Source organism: Sipha flava, unplaced genomic scaffold (assembly GCF_003268045.1).
Source record: "Sipha flava isolate LNK unplaced genomic scaffold, YSA_version1 521_pilon_pilon, whole genome shotgun sequence".
Classification (NCBI taxonomy): domain Eukaryota; kingdom Metazoa; phylum Arthropoda; class Insecta; order Hemiptera; family Aphididae; genus Sipha; species Sipha flava.
Genome location: NW_020273477.1, coordinates 358,371 through 373,129, shown reverse-complemented (window position 1 = coordinate 373,129; position 14,759 = coordinate 358,371). Strand labels below are relative to the sequence as shown.

The 14,759-nt window shown below is 27.5% G+C and overlaps 2 protein-coding genes and 1 long non-coding RNA gene across 4 annotated transcripts; all 3 read left to right on the top strand.

The window, feature by feature from the left end:
- The first annotated feature begins 369 nt into the window (after nt 1–369).
- Nucleotides 370–1,188, top strand: LOC112690825 (zinc finger MYM-type protein 1-like). The gene has a single exon (XM_025564920.1). It carries the CDS (start codon nt 370–372, stop codon nt 1,186–1,188), a length of 819 nt encoding a protein of 272 aa, XP_025420705.1.
- Nucleotides 1,189–1,200: 12 nt separating this feature from the next.
- Nucleotides 1,201–2,625, top strand: LOC112690824. Its single transcript, XM_025564919.1, has 2 exons — nt 1,201–2,091; nt 2,620–2,625. The coding sequence occupies exons 1-2, from the start codon at nt 1,201–1,203 to the stop codon at nt 2,623–2,625; spliced, it is 897 nt and encodes a 298-aa protein (XP_025420704.1).
- Nucleotides 2,626–2,729: 104 nt separating this feature from the next.
- Nucleotides 2,730–4,268, top strand: LOC112690819. Of its 2 annotated transcripts, none has more exons than XR_003149253.1 (3): nt 2,730–3,151; nt 3,262–3,433; nt 3,918–4,268. It is a non-coding gene; the product is annotated as an uncharacterized LOC112690819 (long non-coding RNA). The 2 variants fall into 2 exon arrangements; XR_003149254.1 differs by having other exon boundaries at nt 2,730–3,169.
- Nucleotides 4,269–14,759: the final 10,491 nt, after the last annotated feature.

Here is a 14,759-nt window from a genome sequence, read left to right as displayed (position 1 = left end):
ACAAAATAATTCATTATGTCTATGTGGAAGTATATACAAAAAAAAACTATTCCGAAAAACAATTCTGATTCTAATAGCCTTATTAATTCTGATAATAGTTTATCTTCATCTACTTCCACTTCTAACATAAATTTAAATTGTGATAATCAAATTGACTGTGGAAATAATTCGTCCTCTAAAGATGTTTCAAAACAAAGAAAATTTTTAGCATCTTGGTTAAATAAATACGACTGGTTAGAACATAATAAAATCGATGATAAAGCTTTTTGCAAATTGTGTAGATCCATGAGTATTAATAGTAATAATAATGTTTCTGTATTTATTTCCGAGGGTTTTAATAACTGAAAAAAAGCTGTTGAAAGGTTTAATATGCACGAAAATTCAGAATTGCACAAAACTAATGTAGTTAAAAACTCTTTTATTAAAACAAATGCAAATATATATGCACAAATATCGGATAGTCATAAAAAGTCTATGGAAGAATCTAGATTAGCTCTTGATAAAATAATATCTTCAGTATTTTTTTTGGCAAAACAAGGCTTAGCATTAAGAAGGCATACAGACGAATCTGCAAATTTAAATCAGTTATTAAAACTTCGATCGGAAGATTCGACTGAATTAAATAACTGGTTAGGTAGAACAAAATATAAGTGGATTTCTCACGATATAATTAATGAAATTCTTAGCATGCTGTCATTAGAAGTCATTAGAAATATTATCAAACAAATTAAAGAAAACACATTTTATGCCATTTTATTAGACGAAACTAGTGATATTACTGTCAAAGAACAAATTTCGTTTTGTTTAAGAACAGTGGACAAAGAATCGTTGGAAATCGAAGAATATTTTATGGGTTTTTACGAAACGCCTAAAACAGATTCTGATACTCTTTTCAAAATTGTGAAAGATATTTTGTGTAGATTGGAATTAGATTTTTATAATATTAGAGGACAATGTTTTGATGGTGCTAGCAATGTTTCTGGAATTCATAAAGGATTACTAGCTAGAATAAAAGAAATTGAACCAAGAGCATTGTTTGTTCACTGTCAAGCTCATTCTTTAAATCTTGTTACCCAAGATAGTATGCGAAATGTAAAAAATGCTAGAGATGTACTAAATTTTATAAGAGAATTAATTACATTTATTAAACAATCACCTAAGAGACTATCTTGGTTTAAAACGAATTAAAAAGACAAAAATATGACATCTCTAAGACCATTTTGTCCTACTAGATGGACGTTACGATATACTTCTCTGTGCTCTGTTATGGATAACTACAATGAGCTATTGACATTTTTGTCAGATTTTTCAAAAACTGAACACAATGATGCAGGTTCAAAGGCAAATGGATTTTTCAAACAATTAAAAACTGCAGATACTTATATAATGCTTAAAATAGTGATAAGTATTTTTAAACACATGGAGACTACAAATACAGTATTGCAAAGTAAATCATTAGATTTTAAACTTTCTGTTCAAATTTTGAATACTTTAGAAGATACTATTTCTAATTTGAGAGATACATTTCACATTTTATGGAAATCTGCAAAGAAAGAATGGTCAGATTTAAAATTAGATGCACCAAAGGAATCTAGAAAACGAAAAAAACCTCAAAAATATGAAGACGGAGTAACAAAGTCCTTTGAATTTTCACCTGAAAGTAAATATAATCAAATATATAAAGAAATCATTGATCATATACTTTCTGGCTTACAACTAAGATTTAACTCTGAAATTCGATCATTTTTATGTAATGTGGAAATGTTTTTAATTGATCCAAAAATATCACCCGAAATAATATGTACATTTTACAAGGATGATATAAATATTGATAAGCTAAAACTTCATAGAGATATGTTTCATGATATAATTAAAGGCCAAGGATTAATTGTTTCATCATTCGCAGATATATTAAATATTTTTAAAAATAAATCGTATTTAGTAATTCATTTAACAGAGCTCAGGAAATGCATACAATTGATATTAACAGTACCAGTTACTACATGTACTACCGAACGATATTTTTCTATGTTGAGGAGGTTAAAAACTTATACCAGAAGTACCATGACGCAGACCAGGTTAAATGATCTGGTACTTCTAAATTGCCATAACACAGTAGCAGAATCTTTAGACCTAAGCAAAATAGGAAATATGTTCATAAATAAGTGCATGACAAGAAGAAATACTTTTAAATTGAAAAAAATATAATTTTAGATTGTAAAATTGTCATCATAAAATGTAATGTATTGTAATTAAGTTAGAAAATAAATTGTATTTTCATAATTTCATGTAATTTTTATTTTTATTTTCATTTATCTGAACCCAATAAAGAGAATTGGAATAATATTCATGAACAATAGTATAAATATTTTATTTGCCCCCGTGCTAAAATATAAAAGTCGGCGCCTATGATCAGTGATACGTTTATTATTTTTGATACATTTTCCACGGTTACCATAAATCGTAGAACTCATGTCAACTTGTGTAGCACCAGCACTGATATTTAGCGTCTGATGTGCTTACATACGAATATAGGTAGACATATTGTGACGTATACATTTTGTGGCATCATCCTATTACAGTTATCGCATATAGTTACATCATTAATTATTCATGCAGTGGTAAATTTAACAGCCGTTTAGTCAGCAAATATCCTCAGGGCCCTCTATGTATACGTTTTGTTCCGTAGACCTGTTTGCATTACAGTAATAATAATTGTGAGGTCGAATAAACGTGAAAGTGAAATACTATAATACTCGTATAAAGAAAAGTTGTATTAATTCATTAATTAATGTATATTGTGTTCTAGTGTTATGTATTACTAGTTCATACAACAAAAAATTGGCGAAATGTTCACACCTTTCATTTTGTTTTATGGCTCAAATGTTAATTATTTTTCATCACATCATACATCAATTATGTTGGATGACATATAATACAGTTATTATTCAACTCTGCCAAGTGATTATTGTACGTACCCTATTTATTTTTGAACAGCATGGTACGGAAATATTCATTAAGCCAAAGTCTTCAACCACATGGGATTATTTGAATTATCAAAACAACGGGTTCCTGTGCATATCATTGGTTTTCTATATACCAACGCGAAAGCTTGACAATAATTTAACAAGCGAAAAAGTGATTGCATCATGTGAGTACGGATGTAAAAGTAAGAAAAGTTATTAGCTTCATTAGTACAATGAAATACATCACGCATATTGATATCACAAAAAAATTATCTAAGCTATCAAACCTTTTTAGGTGCTATACTCAATTTGGTTACCGTTGTTTTTATTCAAGCGTTTATGCCACTAAATATATACATATACGAAAATGGATAAGACACAGTTTGTATTACTCCTTTGTGTTTTTATAAACTTGAAAGTCATGATCAATATCATCGCATTCGAAGGCCGAAAAAATATATTTATAGGTAATTAATATAATATTAATAATAAAAAATAATATTAATAAAAATAAATAAATATATAAAATTAAAATAAATGTAAAGCTGTTAATTTCTCGTAAAAAAGTTGTAGCACTTTTTACTGCTAGAATCTATACATGAGCATAAATTAATGTATTTACATATATTTTTTTTATCATCCAATTATTTTTTTGTTAAGTAATATAGTAACTCGTAACTATTTTGCACGGATACATTATTAAATAATGACTTATTAAAGTGGATGTAATTAATTTATGTTTTTAAAGAAAAATCGTTTTTCACAGTTTTAAATATTTTTAATTATATTTTATGCTATGCAGTCAGATGCAACTAAATAAATAGGTAATTCAAGATAAAACTTGCAGATAATGTATAATTATAACTAATTTGAAACATCTATTAAAAAATAAAATGTAGTCAACAAAATAAACATTATATACAATATTTATACACTCACAGTATCAAATAGGTACCGTTATGTGGAAGTCTTGTAAATCTTACGGACAGGAAATGGCCGACCTAAATGTTCGTGGTATCCCGGTGGACCAGTAAGCAATATACAATGGTTCACTATACATAGAACTTCTCAGAACAATGTTTTTAATACGATGGGATGGTATTGGGATATCATTGATTTCAAATTTGAAGATACCCATAGATTGTCCTAGAACTCAGTGGTCGTTCTAATTGCCTACAGCCAACACTCAACTCATAAATCAGTACTTGGATTTTTAATCACAGCCCGACTTTATATATTTAGATACATTTGTTACATTAATTAAATTTATATCATCGACATTAAACATACTTATGTACAGAGTAGGGCGTTATTCGAATAAAATTTTATTTAGATGATAATTTAGATAACGTTTTATTCGAATAATTTTCACACATAATTCGAATAATTTTTGTTCGTTTTGTTTGAGTAAACATTCGATTCGTAATTTAAAACAGACACATATTATAATTTATAAACAATAATTGGCATTGTATTTTAATTTACATGATATAAATCTTATTTTATTCAGAAAATGTTAACATTTTATTATAAAATAAGTATAGATCAATAGAAAAAAATGAAGAGTTTGATATATTTTTTAAATAATAATTTTGTATCGGATAAAATATTATTCGAGTAATTTTTTATTCAACTAATTATATTTTAAAATTTTGCCCAACTCTGCTTATGTATTTGATTGTTTAAAAACAATTAATGTTGTCAAATTTGTATGTATAAAATATGAATATCTATTTTAATTATTTGTGTTATCACAGACCATAGATACTAATTTGTTAAACGATAATCAATTGAGTCTTCATTACGTGTGTTGTATCGATAAACTTTACAAGTAGAGAATTGAAAGCAATGCTAATGTCATCAAACTTTCCAGATATTACACATTTTTACATACACGAATCATAAAAAAAAACCCATTATTTTTTTTATTTATGACAATAAACAAGGTATATATATATTACGGAAAAGGTAGAAAATCGGGTGTTTTATACAAATGACATGACATTTTAACGCGCAAAGCCATTAGGTCGTTTTGTATTTGCATTTCTTGTTTTTACATTTGTATAACCATAAACATCCGTCAACGCTCTGGCCACACAAATTTAAAAATCTTCATGCCACTGATATTAACGTTATTGTTACCTAATTGTGACACACCTTCAAATATAAATTAGTTACAAACTATCATAACTTAGAATTGTAAGTTTAAAACTTATTTAACGTAGTCTGATTAAATAATTAAAAAAAAAAAAAAAACGATAAACTCCTTTGTATTATTTGAAAATTTCAAGAAGAAGTGAAGACAAAAATAATAAAATATATGAAGTATTAACATTTTTATTTTTTCTGATAGTCTATTATAATAATTAGAGATCGGTACCTTTATCTTGCTTTAGTTGAATTCATACAGATACACGTGAACTAGTCATCAAAAAAAGTATTCCTATTCAGTGGAACCTCGATAATTCTAAAAAGTATAAATAAGTAATAATTTAAGAAATAAGTCGAAATAAACTCTGGTACTTTTAAAAACTCGATTATTTGTAAGAAAAATTACTGAAAACTCGAACTAGTGATAATGACGAATAATAATACTTCCATGCATTAGAAAATTTTCCACCCAACAATAATATACCAAAGTTTCACGATATTAAAGTAAAATTTCTGTCACCAAATCCCAATTTGAAATCACAATTTTCGGACCAAGGAATTATAAAAACGTTCAAGACGCTTCACAGAAAGGAAATAGTGAGAAAAATTGTAAGTCGATAGTTATATGTGGATGACGAAAAATCTACTTCAATGAATATTCTTCAAACTATGTGAATAGTTGATAAAGCATGGAGAAACATAGCAATGACAACAAATGCTTTAGATCGTGCGTATTTTTACTTGAAGCTGAGGGAAATGATACATTGAAATTTACTATCGAAAATACAGTTACGGATAGAGAATGGGCTCGGATAAAAAATGGAGAAACGTTTGTAAATCATGTTGGAATCGACGAAGTCGTTGTAGTTGTTGTTTCTGGTATTCTGACAGACGTCCGTGGCATTGCTGATATTGATGACGTCGACGAAGCTAATACATCGACGAAGCTATGCCTGTGCTAGTAATGCTAGTACCTCATATGTCAGTAGAACAAGCAAAAGTTGTAACAATGTTACGAACATTCACTGAACTATCTAGTAATGTCGACGATTGAGTGTACTCGTATTATGTACTAAATGTGGTAGAAAATACTATTGATAATAGCAACAGATTAGAACTAATTTCAAAGTAAGATGTCAAATTATTTTTTGTATAATTGTATTACTAAATCGATTTATATTATATTTTTTAATTTTTAAAAACAAAATGTATGATAATATTCTCATTACAATAATAATGATATGCATTGTAATTTATATATAATTACTAGCTGACCCGACAAACGTTGTTTTGTCATATAAATTATTTCTAGAGAACATTTTGTTAGAAAAAAATAACTAATTTAATATAGGTGTGTAAGGATAAGGTATATAAGTGGAAGAGGTATGGAGTGCTGTGAACGGTGACGAAATATAAAAATGAAAAAACATCAAACATTTATTTTTTTAATAATTTATTAAAATTGATCTTTTAAAATTATATATATCGCTAATTATGACAATATTAGTAAAAAACAATATCAATCCCTTAATGCAGCAAAGTGTGCAATATTTGTTGTTATCCCATCCTTCGCCAACACAAACAAACTGGATGGTTCGAGAGCATGCCACGTATAATTATCCGTGTGAAAAACATGATGTGCTCAAATCTAAGCCACAGACAGCCATCGTTTGGGCTTGAGACTTATTGAGAGTCGTTGCAAATGCCAATCTAATTGGAAATTGAAGGCGTTTGAATTGTATTGGCAAATCTGTGGGTATAATAGGGATTCACGGTAATAATATATTTTCACCTCGGAATTTGCCATTTAAAATTATGGCTTCGATAAAATTTTTCATTAATTTTTTAATGACTAATCGCGTGCCGTTGCACAACCATGGTGGGTTCAAATTACGAAGCAAAATAACCGGAGATCCAACCTTCAGTTGTAAATTATGCGGTGGCTTGTCTGGTAAATCTAATAAGTTTAAAAACTCTGTTGGATAATTTACAGCTTCAGTAGCATCGCAAACTGTATCAATAAATTTGTATGACACCATATCTCCTGGTAACAAATGTTGTATCTTGAGATTCAATTCGTTGACGTACACATTTTTTGCTGCTAAAATTGATCTTTCTGCCAGTCATTCATGATTTGTGTATTGTCTGTGTACATTGGGAATTATTTGGCCAATGAGAGCATTTTGCGAATCAATGATTGTGCAGAAATCGGTCGATAATTGTATGCATCCCGTTTCATCTGAAATAACTTTCCCATCACCGATATCTAATAATTGTTTTGAGAATCTTTCGCACGCAGCTTTTTTTGATTGAATCGCAAGCATCGAAATCGTTCACTCTCTATTTTTACATAAATATGGACCATGAATTGTTGACAAAGCTCACGAAATCATAGAATAACGTTGTCCTGATGGCGTCTTATCATTAACCGATATGCATAAACAATTGAAAAAAATTTGAGCCAAATTGGCCCAGCCGTTCTCAATTTATGAAATGTTATATATTTTTGGGTGTATTTACAAGTATCGATATCGATTCAAAAGCTTTTAAATAACATGATTAACAGAACTATTTTATCAGTTGTTTGCTCTTTTTATTGTATTAGAGAAACTAATTAAGTGTTATAAATGTTTTAATGCCTAGTAATCTGAATAATTTCCATAATTTAATGTATAATTAATTAATTATTGTTAAATATTACTCTTTGCTCTCGATGATTTGGAAATTTTGCATTTTGCATTTGTATTTACATTTGGGAAGTATTAATGTACATCCCATATATACTGAATTTCATGCATTATGTATAATGTTTTATTGTGAATAAAAAATTGAATAAAAATGTTATATCACCTTAGATAATTACACGGTTATAATAACACGTTACTATGTATGAAATGTCATGAGAATTGCTTGGGACTAATAGTTTCTCTATTTCAAATTTAAAATGAAAAAATTAACCATAACGGATACATTATTTATCAACAATTAAATTAAAACAACGAATTTGTATAAATTATTATCGTAAAAAAAATTCTGCCGTTACTCAAATTACTTAAAATTAAAATTAATTGTTTATTATGGTGCATGTATTTCCGTTTTAAAATTGCTACAAACAATTTGTAAGACCCAAATACATAATCTGTATAGCTACAAACTTTGCAGAGGTAAAATCAACAATGCATGTGTTAAATCAAATTGATCCGCATAGATTGCTTGAATCAATTTGATATTAATATTACCATAGTATTGATAATAATGCAAAAAATCAAAGTGATAACGCACAACAATGAAGTAATTGAAAAAGATCCGGTTTAGCATGAGTACTGAAAAATTATCAAATGAGACGTGCTCCAATTTTTATTTCATAAAAACACATGATATTATCTTGAACGTCATTTTTACATATGTTTGCCGTGTGTTATTATCCGTTGCAGTATTATAATTTAATTAAAGCCGATTAAATTCGGTAATCATTGTTAACATTTATTATATTCAAAATTCACGTCGTCGAGTAGATAAAACTTTGATATTAAGGTTTTAAGATCGATTTTTGTATAAAATATGTATACAATAATCATTGTCATGTTTGACGACACGATCATATATATATATGTATACATTTGAAGGCATTTATTATTTTTAGTATACTCATTCGAATAGCTGTTTAAAATTTATTCGGAATAAGCATTCAAATAATTTCTAATAAATATATTTGAAATATTTATTTAAATAAGTAAAATCTATTCCATAAAGAAGAATTCAAAATTTGATAAATTGTTTAAGCCTTAACCTTGGAAGATGTTGGATACAGTTAATAGTTCTATACACATAGAACGTTTGAAAATTTTTTTGGAAAATATCCTTTAAATAGGGAGAACGTGTACTTTGAATTAAAACAATAATTATAAAAATCTTCACATGTACTACTTACTGGCTGCATCCAAATTGGGTATTGAATTTAAAATTACTACACTAGTTGGGTCCCGAATTATTTTAGGTACTACACTAGTTGGGTTCCGAATTATTTTAGGTACTACACTAGTTGGGTCCCGGATTTTTATAGGTAACACACTAGTTGGGACCCAGATTCTTATAAATACTAAATTCCTAAGTTCCTGAATATTTTTTGGCAAGTATTATATTATACTAATAATATTAACATTTTCCTTTCCATTTTAACAGACTTAGGACTGTCAATGATCTATTTAGACCACAGGTATAGTTAAAAATGTTTTTATAGTATTTTTTTGGGTTTTTAGTTTTTTTACGTTAATATTTATTTATATTATATGATTTTAACATTTTTAATATTTTTACCAACACGATTCTAATAATTTATATTTTAATGGAAAAGAAACTAAAAAACAAAAACAAAAAAAAAAAAATTAAAAAAAACATTTTTAACCATACTTGTGGTCTAAATTTATCATAGACAGTCCTAAGTCTGTATGGGAAGGAAATTGTTAGTATAATGTAGTACTTATCAAAAAATATTTAGGAACTAGTGTTGTACTTATAAAAATTCAAGACCCAACTAGTGTAGTATCTACCTATAAAAATCCGGGGCTCAAATAGTATACTATCTACGATTAGCTCCTAGTACTTGGGTCCCAAGTCGGATGCTCCGTACGTACCATATACTTTGGTTATCTTAACATTATAAATTAATATTATGTAAGATAAGATAATAATACAACACTTAAAAGCTGATTAAAAATATTAATTATTTATATTCAGAATACGTATGCGAATATTAATATGTGTTTGGAACAGTGATGTATACAAAAATAAAAAATAATTATTCAAATGCATTTACTAGAATAACTTTCAAGTCTGTATGTGCGTATACACGAAAAAAGTGTACTCGGTTGATTGGATAGGTAATCAATAAGGTATTACGAGCACATCATGACGCGTACCGGAACGTCAACGAAATGTTTATAATCCTATACGATTTAAGCTCCGGAGATGTTAGTAAGTCACAAGCCACCACGATTTTTATGAATTTTAACCAGGTTGTTTCGTTTCACCATTCCTCGTGAATGTTATTATGTATCTATTATTATTTCTAATAGACAGCGAGTTTTCATAACGACATCCGATAACTCATGTAGTTTCTGACAAATTCGCAGACAATATTGTATTGTGTATGTAAATTAAAACGTGTCGAACCGTGTACGCGCGTTTGTTAGCAAGTTAGTAATCGCTGTGCGACGCCCGAACCATGTTCATTCATCGTTCAAGAAAATTCGAAAAGTTTTTTTCATCATTTTACATCATTTTTGAGTATTTTATTGTATTTCAACTAAAAAAAAAAAAAATCGAAAAAAAACCAGATACCTATCCAATTGTTTTCTCTTGATGACTGATAATAGCCGTTCATTCATTCACTTTATTAACATTAAACAATAATAATACATGACTATTATTCTTTTCAGTAATGTTTATTTTTATTTATCATACGTTTGATTTTATCAAATTTTTTATTGTTTTTATAGCACAATTTATATACGCTCTTATTTTTTTGTACGAAAAAAATAAAAAATAAAAATTAGTATTATCACCAAAGCATTTCAAATATTTATTTGAATTCAGGAAACAAATACGATTCATTAATTCAACGATAAAAGTAATAATGTAAACAATAATGCTGAGTAATGAATATACGTTGAAATTAATATTTACTCGGAATTAAATGTGTATAGTTTGTGTAGATTATTTTAAATATATAAATAAGTATAATAACGATTGTGTTTCCGTGTGAACGTATATCGAATAATTTGCATAGTTATTTGATTAAAATATAAAATATACGTGTATTGATTTAATAGTACGCGTGTCAAGAAACGTAATTAAAATGCAAATTTTAAGATAGAAAAAAGATAGAAAAAAGTATCTTAAAAGAAAATAATAAATCTAATGTATATATACAGCACGTCCTCTATAAAGGGGAACATTAGAAAATCACACTACAAAGGACAAATATTTATGTTTTGTCATATTAATGTTTCGTTAGTTTTTTTTTTTTACTACAGTATATTAGAAAAAAAATTCAAACTATAATTCTTTAAAATTAATTTAACTTATGAAACTAAGATTTTGACGGGGAAAATTAATAGAATTTATTATATAAATATAGGAATTAATGTGCGCATTAAATGAAAATAAAAATGTAAAAATATTTAAACATTTTTGGATAAATGCTTAGTACGATTGTGAAAATGTTTTAATGATTATGTAAAATACGTACATCCTTTGTAGTTTCTATTGATATGCACAAATATATCCCCAGGACTTGTGCGGATAAAACTTCGTGACGTCTAAGTCAGTGAATTAATCAGAATGCAATCGTTTATATCTCCATCTGAAACTAAACTGTTGAGTAAACAAATACCTACGTATAGCGACTTTTAACTATAAAAATTATTTACGTTTTTAACTCAATCAAAATTAGTTTTTTAAAATTTAAGATAATCGGCGAGAAAAATCGATATTTGGTTTTCTGGACATTTTTCATAGATTTTTGTAATTTCATCTTATATTCAAATACATGTTTAATTGAAATTAATTATTTAATTTTTTGGAAGAGTGTTGTAAAACGTTTTTGATGTATAGTCAAAAATTAAGTCAATTAATTAAATTAATTAAGTCAATAGTACACTATGTCAACAATAAAAATGAGTATAGTCCCGGGTTTCATGTGATGATCGTTTTGACATAACAATATAGGTATTGCTCGATGTAAAATATTTGTATACAATATAAAAGTTTAAGTTAAAATATAAATACAATAATAATATTCAACAGTGTAATTTCAATCGTTAAAATTTTTAGTGCTTAGATTGAAAGTCAGTTATTTATATATAGTTTGTATACACTGCAATCGGTAGGATTGTGGAAATACATTTTCATAGCTAAGAATTTATTTAATTTGTAAAAAGGCCGTTCGATCAGATACATCGCGTATAGTAGGTACATATTTATATCTATGTAGTGTGTTTCATTTTTTTGAAAAGTAAAAAAAATATTTTTATCAATTTCATCATTTTAGTAAGGATTTGTACAGAAAATTTCTGAACAAATTTACTGTATGGAATCATTGGTATTTCTACTGATTTGTTTAAACAACTATTGGTAACTTATGTTGATTATTAGCGGGAAATGAAAAAATATTTAGTTAAGGTTTTATTTACTCACTTATGTACATTTTTAATACGTAGTGTTATGTGTAATTATCAAACTAATTATAATGGTATTACGTTGAAAAATTCGAAAATAGTTTTGACTACAACATATTTAATTTGAAAAAAAAAAACCAGAAAACATCTTTTGAGGCAGTTTTTGTTTTTGAAATCATAAGTCGACTGTAAAACATGCACGACAATCAAGTATAATGGGCGTAGGTGTTTACAAGACCATTGCGTTAAACATATGTATCTACTTTACAAGATTATTGTGTTCCATATACACGATGTATAATAATGAACATGTTAACATTACCGAGTGTTTAAAAAGACTTTGTTGAAGCATAATAATTATAATTAAAAGTAATCAGACGTCGTATTAAGTAAAATTGTATTTTTAAAGATGGAATAAAAGGGTGTAATTTAAAATCCTTAAGAATTTCAGTTGCACTACATAAGTTTGCACCTGGGGAGAAATAAAACGTATAATTAAATACCGACTTGTCTGGTACATTCCATCGGTGCGTGCACACATTAATTATTTATCATTTATAATTAAGATATACCATGTATTTATAGAACTGTGCTTGAAGTTATGTGTTTCTTACAAATCGTGATTTCGACAAAAGTTAAATGATAAATTACAAATTTTCTTCGTTGGTTCAATAGCAAGAAAAAACGGCAAAAAAAAAAATTAGCAAAAACTCGATTTGTAAAATTCTTCAAGTAAAAACAAAAAAACAGTCGTCATATAATTTCAAAAGTATATACAAGGAGAGTGATGTGCGGGTCAAAACACTCCACTCCGTTACATTTTTTTCATGTGTTTTAATACTAAGGTTCATAATATATATCTAATTAATGTAATTAATAAAAAAAATTGACATATTTTTTATTTCTATTCAAAAATTTGCATTATAACTACTATATTAAAAAAAAAAGTACCATTCTGTATCACCAACTATAATCAGGTTTTTACAGTAAAATATTTCAAAATTACGAATAAATATAATTGTTTTATTTTATAATTTAATATTTTGAATTATTTAAAGTATAAGTAATTCATATACAAAAAAAATTAATTCATATTTCATAATCGCATCAGTTTTATGACTAGTCCATGCAGTAGCACCAATCTAAATTTCGAATTTCGATTTAAAAAAACGCAATTCTTAGACAATATTTTTCATATAGGTACGGTTTATACTTTAATAAGACCGTTTTGATTTTCGTATTACACAGCTTTATCGTTTTTACGATAACCAACCGAACCTCTCGCCCAGCTATCAAGAAATGTTTTGGGTATTTACTTCCTAGTTACCTTAATTCTTACTCGATATTGATATCCGCTTTGTGGTCTAGATTTTTCATCTATGACCTACTTTACAGTATAAAAATATACTTACACCACTGTACGATTGAGATACTTTCCAAATTCAATGTTATAATGACTTATTACTGGAGTTCGGGACTTATAGCATTTGCATACTTTTGTTATTTATTGTAAAGTATAGCAGTGTACGAAATAAATTTATTTCACGATGCCATGATTTTAAATCTAAAATTTGAATGTGCATATTTTTACATATTTCATAGATTTTACAGGAAAGTGCTTATTTGTACCTTTTTTTGTGCTTATTTTGCATATTTTGACAAATGATTCAAATTTAAAAATAAAAACTTTTACAAATTTTAGGCGATCGAAAATATAAAACATTAATGCAATCGTATAATCTACCTTGTTTGCAAATATACAACTCATAGACCGTTATTATTTTCATGGTGTAAATATAACTTTATTCATAGAAAATACGATATCACCTGTATTATCCGATGTAATTATAAAACGTTTGTGTGAAACTAAAGGATTCTCGATAAACATAGTTCGGACGACGGGAAATGGTCAGTGGCGAACGTAGGGAGGGGTTTTGGAGGTTCTACCCCCCCCCCCCCCCGAAATGAATGGATGATTAATTTCAAACGTAGTTATCCTACCTTATGTACCTGAAAAAAATGAATTGTTCAAAATACGATTAAAATATACTAGAAAAAAAAATGTTTTGTTAAGAAAAATGAATTTGTAATAATTCGTAATTTTCCAAACGTTCTAAAAAGTATTGGTACTTAAAATTCAAATTTTTGAAATTCTGTGATGGCAATACTTCGTAAAAATAATGCGTGTTTGTAAGTTGCTTATTATCAGTAAATAAAAATAAGTAAATATACGTAATCGATATAATATTATTTACAATGGTACATTATGATTGACGGTTTCTCTAAATTTTGTGTTGTATGGTCAAATGATAATGATCGACAATAGTCAATCTATAGTCAATAGTCAATTATTTCAAAATAACGGTAATTAGGCCCGTATTTAGAGGGGGCATGGATAGGCACATGTCCGGGGGGTGTCAAGTCTCAGGGGTGGCAAAATATTTTAGCAAAATTTATTTTAAAA